This window comes from Phasianus colchicus, chromosome 11, assembly GCF_987193195.1.
Source record: "Phasianus colchicus chromosome 11, bPhaCol1.hap1.1, whole genome shotgun sequence".
NCBI lineage: Eukaryota > Metazoa > Chordata > Aves > Galliformes > Phasianidae > Phasianus > Phasianus colchicus.
This window is the reverse complement of record NC_143446.1, coordinates 12,553,867-12,579,554: the sequence shown is the minus strand read 5'-3', so window position 1 is coordinate 12,579,554 and position 25,688 is coordinate 12,553,867. Positions and strand designations below refer to the sequence as shown.

Here is a 25,688-nt window from a genome sequence, read left to right as displayed (position 1 = left end):
TTCTCAAGTTTTAGCCAGCAGTTCTATTTGCTTTAAAACAAATCACGCCCTTTCTTAGGGTGGTGGTTGTCTTGGTTTGCACACACAAATCCCATTTCCATGCTCTTTGGGAAAACAACAGCACTTTGTTGCTGTTGCAGCCCAGACAGGGTGACTGCTGTATCGATGTCATGCAGAGTTGTAAACTCCAGCAGAGCGCAGGGAGTGTTGGCTCTTTGTGCAAAGTGACGCTGCTTGAAAGGCTACAACAGGAAGGAGTTGCAGTATCAAAAGACAAGGCTAGTTTTTTTTCCCCTGTAACGGGTACACAGCCCTATTCGAGTCAGCAGGGTTATGTGACCATAGGTGCTCAGTGGCTCAGGAGCCATTCACTCTGAGGTACAAAATTCCCTTTGATGCATTGCTGCTACAGATGTGGAATGTTTGCTCTTCTTTTTCTTTTTGCATTCGTCTCTCCCTGCCTGCCTGCCATCTCTCCATCCGTGCATCTGGTGCTCTTCATTTCAGCTTTGCTTGTGTTATGCGTTGGCTGCCTCACCTCTGATGGTCCTCAGGCTTCCCAGACTGTAACAAAAATTTTTTTACTGATAATATAAACTGCATGACTGCTGCTCTGTCCTCGCATAGGGCCGGAGGCAGCAGGAGGTTTCTGTACTATAGCCTTGCACTCTAAATTTTAGACTTTTTAAGCAGGTGAAAAATAGAACTTTATTTTTAAATGAGGCACTCGTTCTGGGAGCTCCTGTCCTCGCCCCACTCCGGTTGAGATCGTGGGACAGTGCTGGAGGAGGGCTGCCGCGTACCCCCCCGCACGCCGCAGGAGGGCCGCGAATCTGTATCCTCCTCGCTTCTCTTTGCAGGCACCGGATAGGGGCAGGGGCGGCGGAAACCGCCTGGGAGACGGTTGCCGGACGCGCGCCCTTGGTTTATTTGCAATAAATCGTGACTTTTTAACTTCGGACGTGTCCCGGCTCTTCCTTGCGGTTGGAGATGCGCCGCCCCCCCGCGCGCCGCACGTGCCCCTTTCCCGCCACACGCGCGCCGGCCACGCCCCCCGACGCATGACGTAACACGCCGCGCGGTTGCCGTGGTGACGCGCGGGGCCTGGCGGGCCGGGGCGCGATGGCGGCGGCGGCGGCGGCGGCGGCGGCGCGGGCGGAGAGCCCCCCGCTGCCCGGCCCGCCGGGAGGCCGCCCGCGGCCCGTGTGCTCGCGGCCCTACTTCCTCGTGCTCATGGTCTTCGCTCACCTCTACGTCCTCAACGTGCTGGGGCTGCTGCTCTTCGTCCACCTCAGCGCCGGCGACGCCGGCGGCGGCCCCCCCGCCTCCGCCGCCGCTCCTCCGCCGCCTCCTCCGCCGCCCGCCCGCGCTCTGCCGCGCCTCGAGGGCATCAAGGCAAGGCCGCGGGGCCGGGCGCGGGGCTCGGGGCGGGGCGGGCCCCAGCTCACCGCCGCTCTCCCCGCAGGTGGGCCACACGCAGCGCGTGGAGCTGGGGCCCGGCCGGACCCGCGCCGCGCGCACCCTCAGCCTCAAGCCGCTGCTCTTCGGTGAGTGGCCGCGGATCGGAGCGCGGATCCCTTCCGCGTGCCGAGGGCGGGAGGGGCGGCCGAGGACCCCGGGGAGAGCGCGGGGCGGGAGGCGGTGGCGGTGCCCGGTTCCCGCCGGCTTTGTGCCCTCCTCTGGATTTGCTCTGCAGCGCGGCTGCACCGCGTTCCCCTCTTGCTGGTTTGCAGCCTTCCCCGCGTCGCTGCGATGCTCCCTGGGGTGAGTGCAGCCCCTGCCGCCCCTGCCGCCCCCGCCCCGGTCCCCGTGCTGTGGAAATCCGCTGGGAATGCACTGATTAATTTGGTGGTGGAGCTCGTATTACTGCAAAGGCGGAGCAGACCTGTTGGCTCTGAGCTGGTGATGCTGGGGGCCTTGAGATGCTTTGCCAATACCTGAGCTGTTCTCTGATTCGAAATCGATTATACAGACTGAAAACCTGGACACAGGTCAGAGCATTTTCTTATTAAATTCCTTTAACGTAGTAAGTACCTGCAAGAAATATACAGACTTGTTTTGTTGTTTCTACATATGCAGTTCGTGGCTCGTTTCTAGCAGGTTCTCCATCAGGCATTCATTGAACTCAGGCCTGCAGCTCATACTGCTGGTGCAGTGAGCAGCCCCATGACACAGGCTGGGCAGTGGCTTTCCTGATCCTGTTGCAACCTTCTGTGCCCCACCGGTGCTGCTCTGCTGGACTGATGCTGGCAGGAGGGCACCCACAGGCAGCAGTGATCCCACAGCCCCTGATATGACTTGGGCACCTCTGTCAGCTTCTGGGGCAGGCTGTGCCTTCTAATGCTGGCTCTGGGGACAGCCCTAGGCAGGCAGCATTTCAGATCCCACCCAGACTGCTCTCCTTTATCCTCTGATAGGGAAGCCCTAATTTAGAAACCTTGACTCGCAAGACAGCTCTTATCTCCCAGATGGACCTGCCAGGAGCCAGCTGTGACTTAAAAAGAATTCCAGAGACCTCTCTATCTACGCAAACAGCACCGACCTAAATTAACTGTTTTAAAATCTAATTATTGCGTCTCTGTTGTTTAAATTGACAGAGGTGTGTATTTAATGGGGTGGTGTTAGACAAAGCCAGAAGTTGCTGGCAGAGCTCTTGAAGTCCTGAAGGGGATTTTGCTGAACGAGAGCCCATGTAGGGAGAAGTGGCTGCGCTGTGATCTTTGCTTTCAGCAGAGCAGGGTGGTGTGGGGCTGTGGGCAGCTGGCTGATGGCTTAATGGGAGCTCTGCGCTTTGGGGCTGGGCACCACAGGGAGTGCACAGTTTGTTGTTTTAAATGTGGGTAAGTCACTGCATTGAACTCGAGTATTTCATGGAGCTCTGAAAAAGTCCCTGCCCTATTTCCCCCTTCCTCCCCCCCCCTCTGGTTATGAGACATCATTTCTAAGCTTGTAAGTCAGACCATCTGTGCGCTTCTTAGTTGGGAAACACCAGTAATCAAATAATCCCATTAATGGAAAACAAATATCAGACAAAACCTTTTTCAACCTTCAGAGCTTTTACTTGTTGTGTTTTCAAAACGCAGTCTGTTCAGAGGATGCTGCCATCACAGGGACCACCTGGCAGCAGGCCTGCGGGTCGGGCAGCAGTTTGCGAGATGAGACAGCGGGGAGGAATAAAAATAGGAAATCTCTCTGTGTTTTTCTTCTGAGCCTCAGGGAAATAGAAGTAATTGCTACACAAATGTCAGAGCGCAGCTGAATTGCAGTGTGAGTGCTGTGAGTGCTAATCTCAGCCCATATTAAATCTGAAGAGACAGTCTTGGCTGGGTTGTTGGTGTGCTTTACGAGCACAGGGAGGCAATGTGTCTCCATCAAAGCTGGCGGTTCTCTCCACAACTGAGGCTGCAGGCTTTGAGCACAGGGAAGAACATATTTATCCCCAAAGCTGTGTGGTTTTCTTTTTTTCTGTCATTTTTATTTCATTCTCAAGTTTAATCCAGTGTAGAAAACTTTCCATGGACAGTGCTTTGTTAGACAGTAGAAATCCAACTCATTTTCTCACTTGGGGATTTGCAGTTTTCTGCTTTCTGCTCATGTAGAGCTGTGACTATATTCACCGGTGAGTGTGATTCCCAGTGTTGTTGCCACCTCTCTCAAGGCTCTGGGGGTATCTTCAGTAGCTCCACAGTTACCAGAACATTCTGACCCAAACTGAATACCTTAAGTCAAAACTGCATTCCCAGTTATGCAGAAATCCTCAGCTGTCTGCTGTGTGCTCAAGAGGGGTTGTTTCCTTTCACCTGTGCAGATGCCCATGTTATTGAAGGTCTCTTCTAGTCTGCTCGCCTGCGGATGTCAAGTCACTGATGCTGCACAAAGCCATCCACTCTAAGTCCTGGATTTGCAGGACCTTGCCATAGGAATATGTTAAGTCTGCATCCCTAAGCTCTGTCTTGGGAAAAGGGTTTTAGTGATCAGGGATCTGTAGTGAGGCCCTACCTGCTGACTATGACTGCTTTGATTTGCCTAAAAATACTGAATGCACATCTCCAAAACACCAACTGCCCGGGGAAGGAGTTTTCTAGCCGTGGGGAAGGGAGCCATTTCTTAGCATGAGGATGGAGATCTCAGACCTTCCTGCCGCCCTGCTCGGGGCAGCGGTGATGTTTCCATCTCCTCACGGCCTGGTGCAGGTTCCTGTTCTTCTTCTGCCAAGCGTAGGCCTTGTTCACCACCACTTTGTCGCTCTGCACTTCTCCGCTGATGACAAAGACCCCCGCATGAGTGCCTCTCATGATGTTGTGGGCGCAGGTAGCATCGATGTCCAGCCACTGCTGCAGCCTGCCTGGGATTTCGGTTCTGAGCAGCGGGCCGTGCTTCAGCACCTCCACCTTGGAGGGGTCCAGGTCGAAGTCGGAGACGGTTGTGGTTGTGTTCTTCCTGAGGATTCGGATTTTCACTGCTGGTGTGGAGAAAAAGAGTTGTTAGTTCTGTTTGCACGTCATAGCTTTTGGCAACTTATGCGCACAGCCAACGTGAGCTTTTGTGCTGCTCCTCTAAAGTGGTGACACATGCATCCAAGCCTGTGCAATTGCAGTGACTGTGGAAGAGTTCTCAGCTGAGCTGAGCGCTTCCAGCACTGAGCACTGTTCTTTCCATCCTGCTTTTCTCACGAGTGGAGAAGGCATAGCAGCACTGTGGCACAGGCAGAGTGCCTCCAAGGAGCAATGGAACAAGCAGCAAGTCCTGTTACTTAACAGGTACACTGAGAACTGATCATCTCTGGAACCTGCTCATAAAGGCATGATTCCTCCAAGTCAGTTCTTATGGCCAAGCCATTCTTTGTGCGTGTCACAGCTTCACTGATGGAGGCCGTGCCAGCTGCAGAGAGGGCAGGTGGGTGTACTCACTGAAATCGTTGGCACAGAGGCTGTCCAGGATCTCCCTGGCAGTGCTGGCCTCTTCCAGCTCGCAGTCCTTGCAGCTGGCTCGAGGCACTGCTGCAACAGAAAGCTGGTTAGAACGCCCATTGCTGGAAAAGGCATCATATGGTTTTGACATCTGCGAGTGGTGGCTTGTAGTTTTGAAATGGTGCTTCCTCCTGAGTTATCCAGCCCCAGGATAGGAATGTTAAGCTCCCGTCTCACAGTGGGGCAGGCACAGCTCGCTGTGCTTTGTGTAGGCTGTGTTCGTTGCTGCACGTTGCCGTGACATTGCTTAATGAATGTCTGCTGCTTTTCAGCTCCTGGACAGGCACACTGTGAGCTCCCATGTCTTTGAGATTTCTCCCTCTGCCCCAAGCCCCACTGTCTGAGGGCACCCAGGTAGTGATGAGCAGAGCTGAGGGAACAAGCTTCAGCCAACGTCACACTCCTTTTCTAGTCACAGTGCAATTCCCATAGAGGAAAAACTAGAATTTCCACTTTTCTTTTTAAATATAGCTTAAAGCCAGAAGCTCTAGGAGCTAGGCTGGAACTTCATGATCCTTGAGGTCCCTTCCAACCCAAGCCATTCTATGAACACAGGCAAGGCATAGGCTCATCCCTGTGAGCATTCAGCATTACACATGGGAAAACATATGAGAAAAAAAGCCCTTACTTCTCCTGCTGGAGGAACTTTCATCCGTGGAGACGGCAGCGATGCACAGCTCGTGGTCTGCAGGGAACTTGTTGCAGTTGAGGATTTCGGGCCAGGGATAGCCATAACAAGCCATGACGGGTGCACAGCTCCTCTTGACAGCCTCGCACAGGCTGCGGCACGGGTAGATGAGCCTGGGGGGGGGGAAGCAGGGAAGCAAGCAACAAAAGGCTGTTTTGGAAATTGGACGGGAGTTCTGTTCTCCCTCAGAAGTGGGGAGAGTCCCTGCTGGGTAATCCCACGTCCCCTCACTGTGCTGCCTGAAAGTGGCTGTGATCAGATCGCACGTCTTTTCTCTCAGGAGGCGAATGCCATCGCTGCTGGGGAGCGATGCGCAAAGAACTCCTGCAGATGCCTTACCTGTCCAAGCAGATGGGCGCGAAGAGGGAGCAGAGGAAAATCCTGGCGTCGGGATGGCACTCCCTGGCCAGCAAGGGCAGCCAGCTGGAGGACTGCTGGATCACCTCCGGCATGGTCTCGTGCTCCAGCAGGTTGGGGATCCTCATCTCCGAGTATCCGATGTCGTAGCACAGGGCCATGCTGCGCGGGATGGCGGTGCAGCTGGAGGACCTGCGCAGGTAGCTGGCCCGCCCCCCCGGGCAGCCCCACAGCAGCAGGCGCAGCAGCAGGCCTGGCAGCCACGGGGCTCCCCGCCTGCGGGACGCCTTCTCTGTGCTCACAGCCCTCATGGTGCTCGGAGTGGGCTCGCAGCACACCCAGACTGAGCTGCTCCAGCCCGCAGAATGCCTTTTATAGCCTGCGAGCCACCTCCGTGGCAATCCATCCTCATTAAGTGCGGCCCTTTCAGAGCCCTCTTGGGGAAGACAATGCTCCAATTTTCATTTGCCAGCGGCCCCGATTGTTTGGATTTTAGCAGGGGTTTGGCTTAGATCAGCAGGTGTGGAAATGAGGGCAGCTGGGGAGGGGTGAATGCCTTGGCCCCGTGTCTTGGGGCTCTCTGTTTGACACCAGTGCTCCAACCAGCCCCTTTCTCTTGCTCCAGGATTAGTCATTATTTCATAAACCCCAATGTTTTCCTCTCTTTTGTTTTTTTTTTCTTCTGAAAGCAATCAAGTGTTGCTCAAAGTCAATTAGGAGGCATTTGTTTAGCTGGACCCATTGTTGAGCGGGATGAGAGATAGGATGGTCTCACAGCCAAAGTTAACTGTTTGGGAGAGCGGTGGGCACAGGAACCAATTTGCAGCTGGGAAGGAAGGCTGTTTGCCCTGCGGATTGCCAGCTCTTAGCTGGAAAGCCCCTCACCTTGCAACCTGCCTGGCAGAAAGCGCTTCCTGCTAATGCGATTTCTACCTCGTTACAAAATCCCATTACCACCACTGAAGAGAGAGATTGTCCTTCCTCCAGCACGTAATTAAGATTCCAGAAACTGTCATTATTTGAGCCTGGTTTGAGGAACTGGAGATCCTGGGACCGTTGCTTGCCAGTGGGTATGGTTGGCTCTGACCCGGTGCGAGGCCGTGACGCTCGGGACAGCGGAAGCTCTGGCCCCAAAGCCCCCTCTGTTACAAGGACATTGTTCTGCTGGTGGCAGAAATTGTGTCCTCAGAGGGATACAGCTGCATTGTGTCCCCGGGGCTTCCCAGGAGCATCGTGTTTTCTACAGGGCCAGTTCTGGTATGCACTTAAGAGGCCAACTGCTTACTGACAGTCGGGGCTGATAGGGTTGATTTAAGGTCGTGGAAGTAATTAACTTTTATTTTTTCTTTCCCCCTTTGAGGATTGCTGTTGCAGCTGGGATGTGATGTGTCCTCAGCACACACCTGCAGGGCCGCAGTTTAGAGAGCAGGACTTTGTCTCTAAAAGCATTTACAGAATCATTACGATTGGAAAATACATTTAAAATCATCTAATCCAGCCCATCACAGCCATATACACTTAAGCCTGTCCTGCTCTGATGGCTGTATTACTTCCCCCTTCATTCAAGGAAATGAATGGGACTAAGTCAGGAAGTTTTTTGAGTTTCCCAGTAGAGCAGTGTGCTAGGTACCCCCAAAAGGAGTTTGGTTGTTTGCTAGGTGCTGCCTGCTCTGCGGCAGAGCAAAGGAGCATGAAACCCTAGCCATCCTCGCTTCCCCCTGTAAGGACTTCTGCCCTCCCTTCCTGTAAAACAGCAGTTCCAGACTGTGATCCACATGTAACCTTTGAAGTGATAAAACGCAGTGATATGCCTGTGTTTGTTCGCTCCTTTGTCCATTGTGGTGATCTGCAAGAAAATAAGGGGCTTGACCCCAGGGTCCAAACATTGAGGAATGGCTGCTGTAAAAATACCCATCTCCTGGAGCTCAGGTGTGAGGTGTGTGCTGTTGTAGAGCTCTTTGGGTAGAAAGGTATATGTATTTGACTGTCCTACCCCCTTGGCTTGGTAGGAAGTTTCTAAATTTTCCTATTTTCCTCTCTTTTCAGTGGCCTGTTGTTAGTGCTTGTCCTAATGTAACAGTTCCTCAGTCTCTGTTACTGCTCGCATTTTCCTGCAGAAATTCCAGACTTCCTGACAGAGGAGGAGTGCAAACTCATCATCCATCTGGCACAGCTGAAGGGGCTGCAGAAGAGCCAGATCCTACCGACAGATGACTACGAGGAAGCCATGGAAATGATAGAAATCAGCCAGATGGACTTCTTCAATCTGCTGGACCACAATCAGGATGGGCAGCTGCAGCTCAAAGAGGTAGAGTGCATTTCTTCTTGTGTATGTCCCAGCACACTGAGTTTGTGCAGTAGAGCTGGCTGTGCCCTCCTGCAGCTGACACTGCTTCAGAATCATCCACAGTATCAAACCTGGGAGGGGGATAAGGAGCACCTTGTCCACAGCTCTTCAGCAGCCTATCCTGCAGGGCAGCATGCATCGGAGTAGGTAGAAGGATGTCGCTTCTCAGGTGCTCCTCTGGAGGTCAGAGCTTGCTGAGAGCTGTACCTCATCCACCTAAGAATTGGTTAACTGAGCTTCAGCAGTCATTTGCCATCACCTAAACTGGAAATGAAAATGCAGATCAGCCACACAGCGTGGCTGCCCGATAATCTCCACTCAGATCTGTGTGCAGAGATGTGCTGATGCCTGGCTGACTGATGCACTGCAGTGGAGAGCTGGCCAGGCCTCAAGCAGGAAACCAGGAGGGTTGCATTAGTGCTAGAAACCAGTGCCCAGCGTTGATCTGCTTCTGAATTTCAGGTGCTGACTCACACCCGCCTTGGGAACGGCAGGTGGATGACCCCTGAAAACATCCGAGAGATGTACACTGCAGTCAAGGCTGATCCTGATGGGAATGGTAAGAGCAGCTCCTCAGGAATCCCCACGTCCTCAGCATGGGATGCTGCACATAGCCATGCAGGGAGAAGCAAAAGCCATGTCCTTGCCCAGGCCTGTTGTAGTAGATGGTCTTCCAAGGAAAATACTGCTTTAGAGACCTTTGCAGAAAGTAAAATTGGTGTAGACCTCTCAGAAGCTGCTCTGGCTCTGACCATGTAGCTCTCATTGTGTGGGCTGCAGCTCTTAAGGTGTTCCCCCCTGCTTTCAAAGGGACTTCTACAGATGTCTGAGGGAGCTGCTTCACAGGCATGGGAGTGCAGCATCGGTGGACTCGGGGTGGTCTTGGTCAGCTTTTAGTGCTGATTCCATCTCTGCCACTGCTCTGTTCTCTGTATTACTCCCCTTACCCTGGTCTCCCTCTGGCCTCAACGTGCACTCTAACCTTTGCTGCTCTAATTAGAGTGTCCTCAATTAAGCAACTCTCCATTTCCTAATCAAATTAAGTGAATGCACAGGCTGTGCATGCTCTCTTCCAGTGACCTGGCATTGAGAGTGCCATAGAGGAGCTGCTTTGGAGATGAAGCAGTACCCATGTGAATGCCTAAATATCCGGAGGGCACCCCGAGCACCCACGCTGGTGACATTTTTGGCAGGGGTAGGAGCATATGATTGAGTTGCCAATGGCTTTTTCACCGTTCCGGATGTTTACAAATGAAAAGTCCTGTTAAAGTGCTTTTGGCAGGACCTTGCTTCCAGAGTGCTGCTTTCCTCCATTGTCACATCGGTGTGTGCCACTGAGGGCCCAGGTCACGACCTGGATGTGGCACTGTGTTATCAAAGACCACGTCAAATAAGGGGAAGGGGGAACTGGGAGATGTGAGCAAGGCATGAGAAATGGTGACGTGGGTGATTTGCTGACAACTACCAGCACCTGAGGAGCTGCCCTGAGCTGACCCTGGTGGCTGGGACTTCCCCCTGGCCACAAACAGCAGTGTGTATGCTGTCTCCCTGAGTTCCTCTCACAGTCCCTGATGTGTGCTGGCTGCTGGGCGTGTGCTGCTTCCCTGCTTCTCCAGAAAGGGAACACAACAAACGGTAAGGATTTCTCAGAAGCTAAGAGAGGCAAAAATCCATCCCTTGCCAAGCTCAGCTGAGTGCAAACAAGAAATATCTGTTCTAGTAGAAACCTCCTTTTACCTTTTGTTTTTCTGTCTTCTGTTTATATCGGATCGTACTGTGTTGTGTATCTCTTTCATGTTTTGGAACTGCACAAAAGCAGAAGAACAAACTGCTTGTTGTTTGGGGTTTGGTTTTTTAAATTGCCCTGCAAGGTCTTGTAGGAAGGTGGCCTGAGGTGTCCCCCTCTGCTCCATTTAAATATGTGAGTAGCAAGTTGACTGTGTTTTGCCTGTTCTGATTCTGACCTTGCACTGCAGCTGAAGGTTCTCTAGCACTCTCATGCACGTGGGGTGCCCAGGTCAGCCTGCTCCTGCTCTCTTCCACAGGTGTGCTGAGTTTGGAGGAGTTCAAGAGACTGAACATCCGTGACTTCCACAAGTACATAGGGAGCCAGAAAGTGAAGACAAGTGACGCGGTGCGCAACAGCCAGCACACGTGGCTGTACCAGGGCGAGGGTGCACACCAGGTCATGAGAGCCATACGACAGAGGTGAGGGCTGAGGGGGTGTGGGCACGTGGGCCACCTGTGCTGGGAGATGCAGATGCAGACATGCTAATATTCATGCTTCCTAATTCCGTGGAAGTCTGGAGTATGAAGAGCAATGAGCTCAGTCATGAAATGGGAAGAGAATGTTTTCGTTAGAACAAGGATTTGTATTGTCCCCTGCAAAAGGAAAAAGAAAAATCAAACCTTTCAGTGTAGCCATTCACTTTTGGGAACAGCCCTATAAAACCAAGAAGACTTGGCATTATATGAAATAATTCATTCCAATTAGTAAACGAGCTTACTGGGAGAAACTGCCCATTTCCAACCCTGTCTAGGTGCCAGTAGTTACTGTCAATTGCTTGAGTTACTCATGCATTTCATTGAGATCTGTCGTAGCTGTTCAGAACTAACTTCATAATAAGCACGACTTTATCTCAAGCACGCCGAGGTAGGTCGGTCATCGGAGCACATGACCACGGGGCCTGTCCCAGCAGATGGGAGAACCTCCTGTCTTTCCCTTCACCTTGGTTTTGGTACTGGGAAGAGTTAACCCAGCTCGCAGGCCAAATGGCTTAGCCGTGGTGAGTTTCAGATAATTGGCTGGAGACTCCTCGTTCTTGTGGTGCTGGTCCTCGCCCAGGACATGGGTGGGGAAAATCTGTCCCGAGGCTGCAAAACAGCTGCTGGCCACTCCTTTTCTTCAGCACATTCCAGAGGGAGAATGGGGTCGCATATTGCCTTAATTAGAGCAGACTGTGGCTGCCACTTTCTCTGTGCCAGCTCTCTGGCGCATGCAGGCATCGGCACATTGCATTTATGCTCTTCAGTTTGCCAGTGTTAGAAAGCCCCTGCGGACCTGGAGGCGTGGTGCTGAAGGAGACTGTGATCCCCAGTGGGATCTTGTGGGGCCTGGAGGAGCTCGGCCACCCTGCCTTGGTGCCACATTCCCCTAGGGCTTCACAGCTCGGGATTCCCAGAGCTCTGAGTGTTCTTGGCAGGTCTTGAGAGGTACCTGCTTGCCTTGGGGATGAGCTCAGATGTAGCAGTGGAAAAAACCCATAGCCCTCTGTGCCCCTCTGCCCCGGGGGGAGGTTTTTGAAAGGCAACAGGGAAAGGTGAGTTAGGTGATGAGAATATCCCTAGAGCTAGTCTCTCGTTCACTCTCAGCAGGGGCCCTGTGCTTTGCTAACTGTCCCCGAGGTCTGTAGCTGGTGTGCAGGAGTCCAGAGAAGCGCTGAGATGGCACATGAAGGCTCCAGGGACACACACAGGAGGGATCTTTCTGAGCAAGCAAGGTCTTCATGAGAGCAGTCCTGCTGGAGATGCACCCTTCGTTTTTGTTTTTTTATTAACCTTGAGGAGGAGTTTCTGAGCTGATGCTGATGGTCTGACAGATCTGTAAGGAACCTAGTTATCTCTTGGCATGCTTGCTGCAGCCCATCCGTCTCTCCGGTCTTTTGGGGAAGGGGGTTCTCTTTCTCTGGATGCATTTGGTGCTCGGGAGTAGCGGCTGTCCTGGTGAATGTGTCTTCTCCTCACCTGCTGTGCTGTCTCCCCAGGGTAATGCGCCTGACTCGCTTGCCCCCAGAGATTGTGGAGCACAGCGAGCCCCTGCAGGTCGTGCGCTACGACCAGGGGGGCCACTACCATGCCCACATGGACAGCGGCCCCGTCTTCCCTGAGACTGCCTGCAGCCACACCAAGCTGGTTGCCAATGAAAGCGCTCCCTTTGAGACCTCATGCCGGTAAGGGCTGCTTTGGTGCAACTCTCTGTTGCCTTTGGAAAAAAAAACAACAATGTAAACTGCTGTCTTGGAGGAGTGCTGTACAATCGGCAGGGGGTGGGCAGCCCCATGCAGCTCCTCCTGCTCCAGTGTGTCCCCTGACAGCTGCTCTGTCCTGTCCTGCAGGTATGTGACAGTGCTGTTCTACCTGAACAATGTCACAGGTGGAGGAGAAACTGTCTTTCCTATAGCTGATAACAGGACATACGAAGAGATGGTGAGTGGCTCTGTCGTTCTTGGGGGTTCTGGGTCCCACTGTGACTATTCACTGTAGAAGGGGGGCTTGGAGATGTGAGCCTTCTGAACTGGCGTGTGGGAAGGCTGAGCTTCACACACAGTGATTTCACTCAGAGGCCAAGGGAGGAGGCTTTGGCAGTTCCCCCACTCCAATGCATGAGGGGCAGCCTTTGGACCTTGCTGCCCTGACACAGGTTGTGCTTGCTTTAATCTGGGCACTTTTCCTCAGACTAAGATAACTGTAGGCATATGCTGTCTGGCGATGCATTAAGGGACTCAGCACAGGGCAAGAGGACGCTGGCAGCACAGCACAGCCTCTATGCTTTGTTCCAGCCCCTTTATGACACCTGTGTTTTTGTTGTTGATTTTGGTTAGTCTTTGATCCAGAATGATGTTGATCTGCGAGATACTCGGAAAAACTGTGACAAGGGCAATTTGCGAGTGAAACCTCAGCAAGGCACTGCTGTCTTCTGGTACAACTACCTGTCGGACGGAGAAGGTACGGCTCCAGGCCAAGTCCTGCTAGGATTGCAGAAGGAGACAACCATCTTCCAGGGGTTCTGTGGCTCAGAAGAGACCTTAAGGGGGTAGCTGCCTGCTAGTGGGATCTGCAGAGCCTCCCTGTCACCAGCTGAGCAGGAGCTTCCTGGCTCACAGAGGCCTTTGTTCACAGGCAATGGGTCAGTGGCTCCTGGTGTCTTTGGGGGACAGGACTAGCCAGCTAACAAAGCCCTTGGCTGCACTGAGCCATCGCCAGCTGCCTTCCGCCCTGCTGTGCGAGCTGAAAGTCCTGCTGGAGCTTGGGCTGCAATTCAAAATGCTTCACTGATGTGGTGTTGCCCACAGGGCTGGAAAGGGGAGGCAGACAAAGGCACGGCTGCAAGCTCTGCGGTGTGGGGAGGCGCGGTCCTCCCTGCCCTGCGCTGTGCTGTGCCCCATGTGGGGCTGAGGCCGCGCTATGGGGCAACTGCAGCTCTGTGATACGTGTCCTCAGGCTGCACTTCTCAGAGTGCTGTGTTTTTCCCTGGCAGCCAGGCTGGGGCATTAACTTCAGCCTTCCCGGCTGCTGATGAAATTATGTAGTGTGCCAGGTCTCCTGAGAGTAGCCCAAGAGTTTCCATCTTGAGAAAAGCCACAGAGGAGGTCATGAGGCCTCTGCTTGGGCTGTTGGATGATAGTATCAGTGCTGCTGCTGTCCTGTCAGAGGAACCCCGTTGTATTTTTATGACCAAATTCTTCCCAAATGGAAAAAAGCTGCTGAAATCTGTCACAGAAAATCTGAGATCTCTATAAAGGATTGGAACTGGTGACGCATAATGTATGGTCTGGCCTCAAACCTCTGGCTTCCATCCTCTCCTTTGGGGAAAAGTTGAGGAAAAGGGCAGCTGTGATGTAAAATGCTGAGGAGGCAATGAGGCAGGCCTGCTCTGCAACCAGGGAACCCCCTGTGCTCAGCCAGGGTAGGGTGAGGGGGTGGGGACGTCGGGAGGGACCGTTGTAAGAAGCCCCCAAGCTAAAATCGGGTGTCAGTATTCAGTAGTGCTGCCCGGGCTGTGCCCAGCAGCCTGCAGCAACCCGTGCTTTGCTCCCGCAGGCTGGGTGGGGGAGCTGGACGACTTCGCCCTGCACGGGGGCTGCCTGGTCACCCAGGGCACCAAGTGGATCGCCAACAACTGGATCAACGTGGACCCCAATCGCCGGCGGCAGCAGCGCTTCCAGCAGGAGATGGAGCGTTACGCGGGGAGCGGGGCCGGAGCCCCGGGCGAATGGACCGTGGACAAAGCGTACAGCGGGGTGCACGTGGAGCTGTAGGGCGCGATCCGGGGATGCCGCGGAACCTCGCGGGCGCACGTGGCCTTTTCCCGCGCTGGGGGGGGAGGGCGGGGCCACGCGGCGCGCCAATAAAGCGTGCGGGGCGGGGCGGCGCGCCGCATCGAGATGGAGTCGGTAGCGTTGGTGGCGCCGGTAACGGCGTTGGAGTTCGCGGGGGACGTGCTGCTGGCGGGTGAGCGGCGGGCCAGGGAGGGGGCGGGCCCGGGGCGGGGGGCGACCGAGGGGCGCGGCGGCGGCTGACGCGCTGTCCGGCACCGGCAGGCACGGGCCCGGAGGTGGCGGCGTTCCTGCTGAGCGGCGGCGCGGCGGGCAGGCGGAGAGCGCTGCGTGAGGCCACCGTGCGGGGACTGCGGGCCGAGCCGGGCGGGCGCGTGGCGGCGTTCGGCGGCGGCTGGCTGGCGGTGCTGGCCGTGCGGCGGGGCGGGCCGGGCGGCGGGGCACCGCGGCTGGAGGCGTGCGGCGGGGGGGCGGCGCGGCGGCTGGGGGCGCGGGTGTGGGAGGCGCGCTGGGCGGCGGGGGGGCGGCTGGCGCTGGCGCTGGGCGGCGGGACCGTGGCGCTGTACGAGTGGCGCGCCGGCGGCAGCTGGCTGCGGAGCGCGCGGTGCGGCGGGGCCGGGGCGCTGCGCTGCGCCGTGCTGGCGGGAGCGGGCTGGGAGCGGCTGGCGCTGGCGGCGGGCACGGCGGCGGGTACTGTGGCGGTGTGGAGGGCGGCGGAGGCGGAGACTCCGCGGAGGACGCTGCCGGGGCACCGGGGCGCGGTGCTGGCGCTGAGCTACGCGGAGCCGCGGGGGCTGTTGGCTTCCGCCTCCGAGGACCGCAGCGTGCGGCTCTGGGCCGTGGGCGAGCTAGGGGGCGGCGGGGAGGCCGTCTGTCTGCTGGTGTGCTACGGGCACGGCTCGCGCGTGGCCGCCGTAGGGCTGCGCGGGCCGCGTCCGGTCAGCGCCGGGGAGGACGGAGCCTGCCTGGAGTGGGACGGCGGCGGCGGCGTGCGGAGCGTCCGGCGCGGGCACCGCGGGGCGTTGCGCGCCCTGGCCCTGCGGCCCGCCGGCGGCTGCCTCGCTACCGGCGGGTCCGACGGGGGAGCGCGGCTCTGGCGGCCGCGGAAGGAGGCTCCGGTGGAAGCGGAGACGCTGGGGGCCCCGGAGCGGCCGCGGGCGGTGCTGCTGGTGGGGCCGCGGCGGGTGCTGGCGCTGGGCGAGGCGGGCGGGCTGGCGGACTACGAGGCGGCGGCGGGGCGCTGGGTGCCGCTGCTCGGCCCCGCCGCCTCCTGCGGGCCCCGCGGGCTGCTGGCGGCCGCCCCGATGCCCGGCGCGGCAGAGCCGCTCTGCGCGCTGGGCGGCGGCGACGGGCGGCTGCTCGTGTTCGCCCTGAGCGCCCCGGAGCGCCCCGCCAGGCTGAGGCCGTTCGAGGGACCCGTGCTGGGGCTCAGCTGGGCCGCCCGGCACGGGCCGTCCCTCCACCCCGCCGCACTCGTGGTCTCCGGCCCCGGCGGGACCGTACTGTGGATGGACGTCACCTGCAGCCCCGGGCAGGTGCCTGTGGTGCAGCTCATGGGGCGCTACCGGCTGCCGCCCTGCAAGCAGCGCTGGCACACGTGTGCCGCCTTCCTGCCCCAGGGAGGGCTGCTGCTGTGTGGGGACCGCCGCGGCTCCCTGCTCCTCTTCCCTTGCGGCGGCAGCAGCAGCAGCTCTGACGGCACCGACAGAGGTACCCCGGGCAGCGAGGGCACTGCGAGCCAGTCGGAGCCCTCCTGCTTGTTACACGGCGAAGCTGTGCCCCTCGAGGACCCTGTGTCTGTGCTCTTTGGGCTGCACGGCAAGACAGGGGTCACCTCGGTGACCTGCCGTGGGGACTACATCTATAGCACAGGCCGGGACGGCTGCTACCGGCAGCTCCGCCTGCGGGACCAGCAGCTGGAGGTGCTGCAGAAGCACCGGCCCCGCAAAGGGCTGCAGTGGATTGAAGAGCTGCGTTTCACTCCCAGCGGGGACCTGCTGGTGCTGGGCTTCCACGCCGACAACTTCGTGGTGTGGAGCACAAGGAGCGGGGTGAACCTGCACTGCGTGCCCTGCGGCGGAGGGCACCGCTCCTGGAGCTACCACAGCAGCCCGGAGGCCGATGCCTTCACCTTCATCAAGCGTGGGGACGTGATGCTGTACCACAGCGAGGCCGAGCCCTGCGAGCAGCGGGTGCTGCTGGCATCCCTGCATGGCCGCGAGATCACCTGCGTGCGGCACCTGGGGGCCGTGCGGGCGCCCGGATGCCGCCCTGTCGATGTCTTCATCACCGGCAGCGAGGACACCACGGCCTGTGTGCTGACGCTCAGCGAGCTGACACGTGCGGCGGTGCCCCTCACCAGGCTCAGCGACCACATCTCCAGTGTCAGGGCGCTGGCCTTGGCTGGCACTGTGCTGCATAACGGCACCCAGCTCTGCTCCTTGCTGTTCTCAGCCGGCGGCCGCGCACAGATTGAGTGCTACCAGCTGCAGTGCGTTGCGGATCTGGGGGCTGAGGGCATGGTGAGCTGCCAGGTCACCCACGTGGCCTCCCACCGGCTGGCTGAGCACTGGGACCGCATGAAGAACAGGCACAAGCTTGTCAAGATGGACCCGGAGACAAGGTGATGCTCGATGGCTGCCTGAGCCTTTGAGGGGCTTTTGGCTCAGTCCTTTCTCTCAGAACCCCCAGAGCGCTCAGAGCAGTGTCCTGTGCTGAGCTCATGCTGCTGCCACCCCATCCTCCTACAGGACAGCAGGTGGTGGGGGGGCATGCAGCAAGCATTCTGTGTTTGCCCAGGTACATGTCCCTCTCAGTCGTGTGTGGGACCAACAGTGAGCAGCTGCCCATGCCCTGCACGTTCCTGGTTGCTGCATGCAGCGATGGATCAGTCCGGTGAGCAGTGAGCATGGGGCTCAGACACCTAGAGGTGCCAGCTCTGAGCAGGATTAAGGTGGTACCTTGTAGCAAGGCACTTCCTTCTTCCAGGATCAGCTGCATCTCCCTCTGCCCAGGCTCTTTGTGTTGCTGGAGGCTGCCCAGAAGCTGCTGCTCGTTGCAGAGTCGTTCCACCACCAGCGCTGTGTGCTTAAAGTGGAGGCATTCCTGCACATGCAGGCAGAGGAGAGGTGAGCCCTGGGCATGGCACTGGGAGGGAAGCATTCATCCTTGTGATGCCTGCGCAGCAAGAAAGGGTGATGGCGTGATGGCAGTGGAGCTGGTGAAGGGAAGGGGGAAGTTGGTCAGTGATGGCAGCAGGGGCCATCCTTCTGCTTGCCCTGGGTATCAGCGTGGGGTTGGAAGCTGCCCAACACCTTCCTTCCAGGAACCACCTCTTGTGTAGTGCGGCCACTGATGGCAGCGTTGCCTTCTGGGACATCACCAGTACCATCACAGATGCAAGAGATGCCCTGCAGCACTCAGAGGGAGAGATGCAGCCATTGGGTGGGTACAGCCATGGGGAGGGAGGCTGTGCCAGCAGCTCTCTGCATTGCTGTCCTGACTGAGCCTCTCCTTCCAGCCCTGGGCACCCCGCTGCTCACTGTTGTGGCTCACAGCTGTGGGGTGAACAGCTTGCACATCCAGGAGCTGCCCAAGGGACAGTTCCTGGTGGCCAGTGGCAGTGATGATGGCTCCATCCATGTCTGCCTGCTGGAGGTGACGCGGGGTGGTGATGAGGCCGAGCCAGGGACCTGCTTGCACATCCTGGAGCGTGTGGCAAGGCCGTGCACCCACGCTGCTCACGTGACGGGGATCAGAGTGCTGCGGCCAGACCTGGTGCTCTCTGCGTCCGTGGACCAGCGGCTGACACTGTGGCGGCTGAGCTGGGACGGCCTGGAGGAGCTGAGCACCACCTTCTTCTACGTGCCTGACCTGGCGGAGCTGGACTGCTGGGAGGTGGTGGAGGCAGGTGGGGAGCGGTGCTGGTATTGCGTGCTCTGTGGGCAGGGCCTGGAGCTCCTGCGCTGTGCTGCCCTGGACACCCACTGCAAGCTCCAATCACAGGGAGCGCTGTCCAGTAAGGGGGTATAGCAAAGTCCCTGCTCCCCACCTGCGTGGGGACAATGAGAGCCAAAGGAACGTCCCAGCACACTGCTCCAGGCACCCTGTGCATGTGCAGCGATGTAGCTGTGCTGTCCTCCTCAAGGAGGATGGACATCCCTCTGTCCCACAGGGAGAGTCAGGGCTCTCCACAGTGCTGGGAGGACTGAGGGCAGCAGGAGGCCAAGAAAGGTACAGAGCTGGGTTAGGCCAGCCCTATCAGAGCAGTCTTTCAGTGCCTTCCTCAGGCTGGCAGGGTTGTTCCTGTGCAGCAGCAGGCCTGCGGGCAGCCAAGGCACAGTAAGGACAAGAAGCTGTACACAGCCCTCGGCCAGGAAGGCTGCACTGTGCTACTGGACCATGGGGCTGCTTCCAAGCACTGCTTAACCTTGCTCCTGCAGCAAGGTACTCCCACTCCTTTGTACAGCACAGACCCTTTTTCTACCCATCTTTCCCTCCCCCTCCTCAGTTATCACTACTAGGTAAAACACAGGATTTGTCCAGCAATAATTGTATTCAGCCCTGATGTTAGGACTTGGCACAAGGCAGGGCAGCAGCCCTTGAGGCTCAGGAGCTCTCTGCCAGCATAGAGCTCCCCTTCAATAAACAGCTTTGAGGGAACAGATTGGTACCTGGCTTTATGGGTGCCCTGGTCCCTTGTGCTTCCTTCCTTTGAACTTAAGTATGCCCTTAAAACATCGGCACTGGGCAGGAGGAGCCCTACAGTGAGACTCAGATGGATCTCAGCTCCCAGTCTGACCAACAAGCAGCCCAGTGCTTGGATTGGGAGGAATTGCCCTGTTCTGCCCCTTGTAGCACTGCTGTTTGTCACTCTGTGGCAACAGTCCTCAGTGGTGGCTCAGATCTGGCTGAGAGGAGGGAGGTGCAGAGTTGCCAGGGCATTATGGAACATGTCCCTCACTGCTCCCAGCAGCTGGAGGCGAGCAAACATCTGGTCAAAGAGGTGAGGGAATGGCTCCTGCAAGGAGAAAGGCGGGGAGGTGGTGGTTCTACTTCTTGACCTTGCTGTTTCCACCCTCCTTCATATCGTGTTGCTGCAAGGCTGGCATTATTGACATCCAGGAGCAGCCCTTAGTAAATGGCCTGGAACATTTGACTCACCCCCAGAATGTGGACCCGGTTGTAGTAGGAGCTGAAATCCATGCTGAGCTGGATCAGGAACTTGCACACCTGCAACACAGACAGCTTGAGCTGATGCTGCATGGTCTGGGGCCATCCTACACAGCAGGAATAGCAGCGAGGGCATTACCATCTCTTCCCAGGAACACCCCTCAGCACCCTGCAGAAGAGCAACCCTGCTCTGCACTAGCACTGTTGGCTCAGCACCTACAGGTGCTTTGGCACATAGCACTTACTGCCTCTGTGTTGGCTGTGATTCGGAGCCCCTTGCTGGGTGGGGGCAGCTGCGCTGCTTGCTGCAAGACTTCTGGGAAGGGCAAGAGGTAGCTGAAGAGGAGGAGCCATTCACCCTGTGAAAGGATTATGCCTGTCAGAGGGCCAGAAGCATCCATCCCCGAGAGCTAAGGGCACACTGCTTTCCACAGACCCTGTCCCTCAGCACTCACTTCTTCCCGGAGGCAGGAGAAGTTCAGTTCTGATGCTGGTGGCAGAGGTGGGTATGTGCCTGTAAAAGTGGTGAGAGACTGTGGTTGTGGCCAAGGAAGCCTTTGTGACTGGGTATGAGGACAGCGCAGGAACAGCTGTTAGAGGTGGAAGAGGCAGGGCTAGTGCTCACCTCGCTCTACAGCCCGCTGGTACGTGTCAAAGAGCGTGGCCAGCCGGGCACAGTTGTACATCACAAAAGCACCACTCTTGGTTCCCTTTGTAGAAATGCTGCTGTTCTCCAGGTCCAGGGTGATCTAAAGGCAGAGACAACTGCAGTCTAGGCGGCTTGGTCCAGGACCATTCCTGGTGCATCCCTGTGTCTCCTGCTTGGGGAGCAGTACCTTCCCACCAGGTGAAGTGTGGCCATCAGTGTGCTGAGCATCATGCCCTGCTAGGGCTGACAGGCACAGCCTACCAGAACATCAGCCCAGACATCGTATGTAATTTACCCTGAGAAAAACCACTCCCAGACTGGGCTTGGGGTGGCCAGAGTCCATGCAGTGCCTCCTCACACCCAGTGCTACTTGTCCCCTCTGCTCCCACTGATCTCCCAACAATGCCATGATCCACAACTCCCTGCGCAGTGCTCCCAATGCTTGCCTGCCTCCCACTGCACTGCAGCTCTGGGCTGTCCTACCTGGCTCCGGTGGGCAGTGCTCAGCATCTCAAACCTGATGGCAGCCACCGTCAGGATATCAATAACTTCAGTCCAGGCCTCATCTGCAGAGAGAACACAGGTGGAGATGGAGCAAGCTGTGTGGTACCGTGTCCCTGCCATTTCCAAAGCCCCAGGGAGGAAAACCCCACTGCAGTGAGGGGGCTCTGCTGAAGCTGGTGTATGGGCACCTCCCCAGCCCCGACCTCTCCCATCCACAGCCTGCAGAGCAAATCTTCCCTCACCCTGTGCAAGCTCTCCATATTTCATGACAGAGGCTTCGTACATCTGCCGTTTTCTCAGCCTGGGAGGAACACAGACAGTCACTGCTGAGCAGGCTGCATGGGGCATCATTCCTTCCGCAACAGAAAGCCAGCCAACCACGAGCATGCAAATCCTGCCTGAAGCAGGCCAGAGACAGCAGCACTGCTGCTGGCAGTAGTGAAAAAGCATTGTTGGAGTCCTAGAAAAAGCCCCAACGTTTAGAGAAGCAGAAGAGAGGGACACACTAGGACTGCTGCCTTCAGGGCCAAAGAGCACAGGCAAGACTTGACAGACACGCAGCATGAGAGGCTCCTTGCTCAATACCAACTTACTGAAAGTACTGGTCTGCACTGATGGGGGATAAGGGGTTTGTCACCTTCACTGGTCCACAGACAAGGTGCTTCTGAAAGAGAGGAAGCGCTAGGTGGAAGACGGAAGCTCCATTGTAATGCAGGAAAAACCATGCCTACAGAGCTACCAGGAAACTCTTCACATCCTGGGAGTGGGTACCACAGGAAAAGAGGAACCCAGAGTTAGAGGCTGCTAAAACAGCACTGCATTAAGTTAAAGACGGTCCTGTTCTAGCTCTGTCTCTGCAGCTTTCTCCTATCCCTCGTTCTTTAATGCTAAAATCCCGAGGAAACTGGATGCTAAGGGAAGTCTCATAAAGGCACAAGGCTGGGCCTCAGCATTCACTGCAGGTGCTAAAGATGGGCTGACGCAGAATGGAACACAGTGCAGAGTGTAGGAGTTCCTCACCTGCAAATCCATGCAGGCTCCTGGATCCAAAATCCTCCACAGCAGATCCATCTGCTGCTGCTGGAATTCCTCCTCGCAGCTCACCACATGCACCACACTGCAGCAGCTCCCCTGGCACCCTGCCTGCAGCACAGCACAGCAACAAGTTCTAACACTGTTGCATGATAGAAGGGAACATCAGGAGAGAAAGCAGCAGGCAGCACCAGGGGGTCACCACTCACCATGCCCTGCAGCACAGCTTGCTGCAGTTCAGCCAGGGACTGCAGCTTTTCCTCTGTAACTGAAACAAGGAAGAGCACTCAGTGGGACAAAGGACTTATTCCATACCATCTGGATTTGTCCCAGGTTGCCTCCATTTATGGCTCAAACCAGAGGAAAAGAAGGAAGCAATCTTTCTAATAACAATGGGGAACAAAGAACCAGACCCACTTGCAGCCTTTCTCCCCTGCTGTCACATCAGCAACACTCCATGTGTGACTCACCGAGGAGGACTCCCAGGTTGGGATCATAGCCTTCCAGGCCCTGCTGCTCCACGAAGCTCCTCAGGTGTACATTATAAATGATGTCTTCAGGCGGCGAGGCCACACCTGATCCCCTTTCACAGGGTGTGGCATAGGGGCACTGGCTGAGAGACTGCTTCAAGGCTGACAGAGTCTCAGGGCTGGGCGTGCTGCCGGAAGGCCATTCCACACGGAGCTGCTGCAGGACCTCCCGGCTCCGCTTGTCAGTGACAGCGGGGACCTGGAACGTGCTGACCCTGCGGAAGGGCGAGATGTGGGCACGGGCTGGGGAGCGCGGGCCGGGCGGGAGGCGAGGGCGGGGCGCTCACCCCTGGGCACGCAGCAGCTGGGCCAGGTGGTCTGCGAGCAGCACGGGGCGCAGGCGGCGGGGCGTCAGGTCTCCGGGGCACCGCAGGGCCGGACAGTGCAGCACCACCGCCGCCTGCGGGCCGGGCAGGGGGGCGGGGCCGGGGCCGGGCGGGGGGCCCAGCAGGCGCCGGAAGGCCTCGCAGCGCCGCAGCTGCACCTCCAGCCCCGCCGCCGTCTGCCGGCAGCCGCGCACCGCCAGCACCCCCGGGCCGCCCAGCGCCGTCACGGCCGCGACGACGTCGGAGGGAACCTGCGAGGAGGAGCGGCGGTCAGCACGCGGCCCGGCCCCGCCCCCCGCCGCGGCCTACCCGCCGCCTGCCGGCCCGAGCGCGGCCTACCGACCCGCCCCCCGGCGAAGGCGGCCCCGAGCGCGGCCCGCGGCGCCAGGAAGTCGCGGTGCCGCAGGTTGCGGGCGCTGCTCTCCTTCACCCAGAGAGACGCGGGCCGCCCCAGCGCCACGTTCAGCGCCCGCAGCGTCGCCGCCAGGCCCGGCCGCTCCTCGCCCGTCTCCATAGCGGCCCGGCCGCCGCTTCCGGCGAGAGGGCGGATGTGGCGTCACCGACGCGTCGCCCACGTGGGTACGGCCGGAGGAGCGCAGCCGCCATGTTGAGCGCGGCACGCAGCGCCCCCGGGCCGCCATCTTGGGCGCGGGCGGCCATCTTGGGGGGAGCCGCCGCGCTGGGTGTGGCGAGCGAGGGGCCGCCCGTGTCCGAGCGGGGGGTGGGCGCGCGTGCCGCTACGGCCGCGCTCCGTGCGGCGCTCCGTGCCGCGTCGCCGAGCCGCCGTCACGGCGGAGCGCTGTGTCGGTGTCGCCGTCCCCTGGGCCGCTCGGCCCGGAGCCGCGCCGCGCCCGGAGGGAAACGCGGCAGCGCGTCTCGGGGCCGCGCCGTGCCCGAAGCTCAGCCCGAGCCGCGGGGCGACGCGAGGGCAAAGCGAGGCCCGGCAGCGCCGCCCCACCGCTGCGGCACGGCGGGGACGGGACGGGACGGGGGCGCGGCGCACGTGGCCGCCGGGGGAAGCTGCGGCCGGGCCCCGTGGCGCGGGACGATGGCGGCTGTTGGATCGCGGCGTCCCGCGGCGCTGCTCCGCGCTCGGTCTCACTTCCCTCCCGCCGGGGCCGCGTGCCAGCCCGCAGGGCTGCTTTGCTGCCATTCGGGAAGCGCCCGAAGCCCTTGGCGGCGCGTGCCCCCCCTCCCCCTCTGCGGGGGGGCCGCTCTGCCCGCAGGCCCAAACCGGTTCCTCCAGGGCTCGCGTTCCCCTCGCCGCGGGCACCTCGAGGACCTGGCGGCTCCCCTGTGCTTCCCGGGGGGCTGAGAGCCGGAGCGGGGCGCGCGCAGCCCGGCCGTGGGGACGGCACCCCCGGGCAGCCCCCGAGGTGGGGCGCTCCCTGCACCACCCACAGCCAAGAGGTGATCTGAGAACGGCTGCTCACACAGACCAACTGCTGACTGTCCGCAGGGCAGGAGCCACCCGGGACCCCTGCCCGGGGGGTTGCAGCCCTCAGAGCCGTTGGCTGGGGCTGGCGAAGCGGGGTTGGGGCTGGCTGCCTCATTGTGGCCCAGCACGTGGCGGCACTGACACGCCCGGCTCCTTGCGGCAGGGGCAGAGGGCTCCTGGCACAGCCCGAGGGGGCTCAGAAGTGCAGAAAGAGCTTAGGACAGACACGACATCCCCGATGGCTCTCTGGCTGCGTGCTCAGCGGGAGTGATCGTGTCATTCCAAAGCCGTCTCTCTCCGAGGGCCGGATCCTGCCCTCCCGCTACCCATCAGCACCGGGCTGCATGGGCGGGTGGTGGCACAGAGCTGGTGCGGCATGCCGTGGCCCAATGCGGGCGGCCACATCCCCGCAGCCAGCCGGGGCCCCGCAGACAGACGGCTCGTCCCAAGGAAGCGAGCTGCTGTCTTCAGGAGCGTGAGATCATGGGGAACCCCCGGCTGTGGTGCGTGGGGCTGAGCCACGATGCTGCCCGCGGTGCCCCATCGCGCAGGGCCCGGAGCAGCGGCTCCGTTCTAGTGCACGGCGGCGGCGGCTGAGGCGGAGGCGCGGGTAACGAAATCCCAGGGCAGCTGGGCGCAGCGGGGACAGCTGCTTTTGGGATTCCGTTGCCCGTGCCGGCGCTGCAGAGGGACGCACGCGGGGCCCGTTGCTGCTCACCCACGGAACGAGGGGGAGAGCGCGACTTACCCGGGTGCCGTGGGGAGGGCCGTGAGGAAATGGCTCCCAGCAAAGCCCCGGTGGGGCTGTGGCGTGTGGTGCCACCGGAGCAGCCCCGGAAACCCGAGCTGCCCCCGAGGGAGGACACCTGTGCTGGGGGTGCCGGAGATGGGCACGGCGCAGCCCCGCCGCTGCCCCTCCTGTGTCACCGCTCAGCTCGGAGCGTCCGGGGAATCGAAACCGCGCGCTGCCAAGCGGGGAATCCCACCCGGGTTGCGTGAGGCCCCGCGGCAGAGCGGCTCGGTGACCGACAGCGGCACAGCTCGCGGCACCTGCCCGGGGCTGGCACAGAGTGGGTGCCCCTCCGAGTCACCCAACGCCCCCGTCCCCCGCTGAGCCCATACAGAGGAGGGAACCGTGGAGCCCGCGGCAGTGCGGGGTCAGCGCCGCGGGGGCGATGCGGGGCTCCGCCAGTCCACGCGTGGGCACGGCTCTGCTCGCACGGCTGCAGCCCGGCGGCACTGCCCCGTTCCTGCGGTCCCGCGGCCCCGTGGCGGAGCGCCGCGGATTTTCGGCCGCCCACGAGGGACCCCCGCGGGGCCGCCCCGACGCCGCTCACCTCCGCACGGCGGCACCCGCAGCTCCGGCGCGGCCGCTCCGTGGTGTCCCCGGGGGAGCGGGGCTGGGGGACCCCCGGACGGAGCGGGGCTCCGCGTTCACCCGTTCGCGGCGGTGCCGCCCGCTTCCCCTTCCCGACGCTGCCGGTTTCGCTTTTGCTCCGCAGCCGGGGCCAAAGCCCGCCCCGGGCGGACCCAGCACCGGCGGGGCCTCCCGCCGCTACGGTAACCCCCCGCAGCCCCGGCGCGGGGCCGCCCCCGCGGGACCCCGACCCCACGCCGCG

The 25,688-nt window shown here is 59.3% G+C and overlaps 4 protein-coding genes across 9 annotated transcripts; 2 read left to right on the top strand and 2 right to left on the bottom strand.

Annotated features, from left to right (window-relative positions):
• Positions 1-1,107: 1,107 nt before the first annotated feature.
• On the top strand, positions 1,108-14,525 carry P4HTM (prolyl 4-hydroxylase, transmembrane). Its single transcript, XM_031609664.2, has 9 exons — positions 1,108-1,395; positions 1,466-1,547; positions 8,133-8,323; positions 8,825-8,921; positions 10,408-10,570; positions 12,127-12,312; positions 12,478-12,568; positions 12,964-13,087; positions 14,183-14,525. Exons 1-9 carry the CDS (start codon positions 1,123-1,125, stop codon positions 14,398-14,400), a joined length of 1,425 nt encoding a protein of 474 aa, XP_031465524.2. The 5' UTR covers positions 1,108-1,122; the 3' UTR covers positions 14,401-14,525.
• On the bottom strand, positions 2,734-8,126 carry LOC116237482 (secreted frizzled-related protein 5-like). Of its 4 annotated transcripts, none has more exons than XM_090148305.1 (4): positions 5,998-8,126; positions 5,599-5,771; positions 4,911-5,000; positions 2,734-4,462 (listed from the first exon to the last, which is right to left on the bottom strand). In XM_090148305.1, exons 1-4 carry the CDS (start codon positions 6,324-6,326, stop codon positions 4,128-4,130), a joined length of 927 nt encoding a protein of 308 aa, XP_090004431.1. In that variant the 5' UTR covers positions 6,327-8,126; the 3' UTR covers positions 2,734-4,127. The 4 variants fall into 4 exon arrangements, with proteins under 4 accessions (XP_090004431.1, XP_090004432.1, XP_031462543.2 ...); XM_090148306.1 differs by having other exon boundaries at positions 2,734-4,459; XM_031606683.2 differs by having other exon boundaries at positions 4,911-4,997.
• Positions 14,509-18,555, top strand: WDR6 (WD repeat domain 6). Its single transcript, XM_031609675.2, has 6 exons — positions 14,509-14,593; positions 14,683-17,041; positions 17,218-17,313; positions 17,433-17,546; positions 17,744-17,862; positions 17,939-18,555. The coding sequence occupies exons 1-6, from the start codon at positions 14,527-14,529 to the stop codon at positions 18,448-18,450; spliced, it is 3,267 nt and encodes a 1,088-aa protein (XP_031465535.2). The 5' UTR covers positions 14,509-14,526; the 3' UTR covers positions 18,451-18,555.
• Positions 18,556-18,694: 139 nt separating this feature from the next.
• Positions 18,695-23,254, bottom strand: DALRD3 (DALR anticodon binding domain containing 3). 3 transcript variants are annotated; one of them, XM_031606631.2, is made up of 14 exons: positions 22,975-23,252; positions 22,593-22,882; positions 22,246-22,520; positions 21,985-22,043; positions 21,764-21,886; positions 21,337-21,407; positions 20,986-21,044; positions 20,723-20,805; positions 20,216-20,339; positions 20,046-20,104; positions 19,836-19,949; positions 19,730-19,759; positions 19,582-19,650; positions 18,707-19,438 (listed from the first exon to the last, which is right to left on the bottom strand). In XM_031606631.2, exons 1-14 carry the CDS (start codon positions 23,143-23,145, stop codon positions 19,319-19,321), a joined length of 1,647 nt encoding a protein of 548 aa, XP_031462491.2. In that variant the 5' UTR covers positions 23,146-23,252; the 3' UTR covers positions 18,707-19,318. The 3 variants fall into 3 exon arrangements, 2 of the variants coding, with proteins under 2 accessions (XP_031462491.2, XP_031462498.2); XR_016470132.1 differs by lacking the exon at positions 19,730-19,759 and having other exon boundaries at positions 18,695-19,438; positions 19,582-19,697; positions 22,975-23,254; XM_031606638.2 differs by lacking the exon at positions 19,730-19,759 and having other exon boundaries at positions 18,720-19,438; positions 22,975-23,176.
• Between the last annotated feature and the right edge of the window lie 2,434 nt (positions 23,255-25,688).

Coding starts and splice junctions, on each gene's coding strand:
- P4HTM (XM_031609664.2), top strand. CDS start 1,123: ATGGCGGCGGCGGCGGCGGCGGCGGCGGCGCGGGCGGAGAGCCCCCCG. Junction 1,396..1,465: donor CGCGCCTCGAGGGCATCAAG/GCAAGGCCGCGG, acceptor CTCTCCCCGCAG/GTGGGCCACACGCAGCGCGT. Junction 8,324..8,824: donor GGCAGCTGCAGCTCAAAGAG/GTAGAGTGCATT, acceptor TCTGAATTTCAG/GTGCTGACTCACACCCGCCT.
- DALRD3 (XM_031606631.2), bottom strand. CDS start 23,145: ATGGAGACGGGCGAGGAGCGGCCGGGCCTGGCGGCGACGCTGCGGGCG. Junction 21,045..21,336: donor AGTGCAGACCAGTACTTTCA/GTAAGTTGGTAT, acceptor TGTTCCTCCCAG/GCTGAGAAAACGGCAGATGT. Junction 19,439..19,581: donor ACCGGGTCCACATTCTGGGG/GTGAGTCAAATG, acceptor TTCTCCTTGCAG/GAGCCATTCCCTCACCTCTT.
- WDR6 (XM_031609675.2), top strand. CDS start 14,527: ATGGAGTCGGTAGCGTTGGTGGCGCCGGTAACGGCGTTGGAGTTCGCG. Junction 17,042..17,217: donor AAGATGGACCCGGAGACAAG/GTGATGCTCGAT, acceptor GTGTTTGCCCAG/GTACATGTCCCTCTCAGTCG. Junction 17,314..17,432: donor TGCAGCGATGGATCAGTCCG/GTGAGCAGTGAG, acceptor CCCTCTGCCCAG/GCTCTTTGTGTTGCTGGAGG.
- LOC116237482 (XM_090148305.1), bottom strand. CDS start 6,326: ATGAGGGCTGTGAGCACAGAGAAGGCGTCCCGCAGGCGGGGAGCCCCG. Junction 5,772..5,997: donor GCGCCCATCTGCTTGGACAG/GTAAGGCATCTG, acceptor CCCCCCCCCCAG/GCTCATCTACCCGTGCCGCA. Junction 4,463..4,910: donor CCTCTGTGCCAACGATTTCA/GTGAGTACACCC, acceptor TCTCCACACCAG/CAGTGAAAATCCGAATCCTC.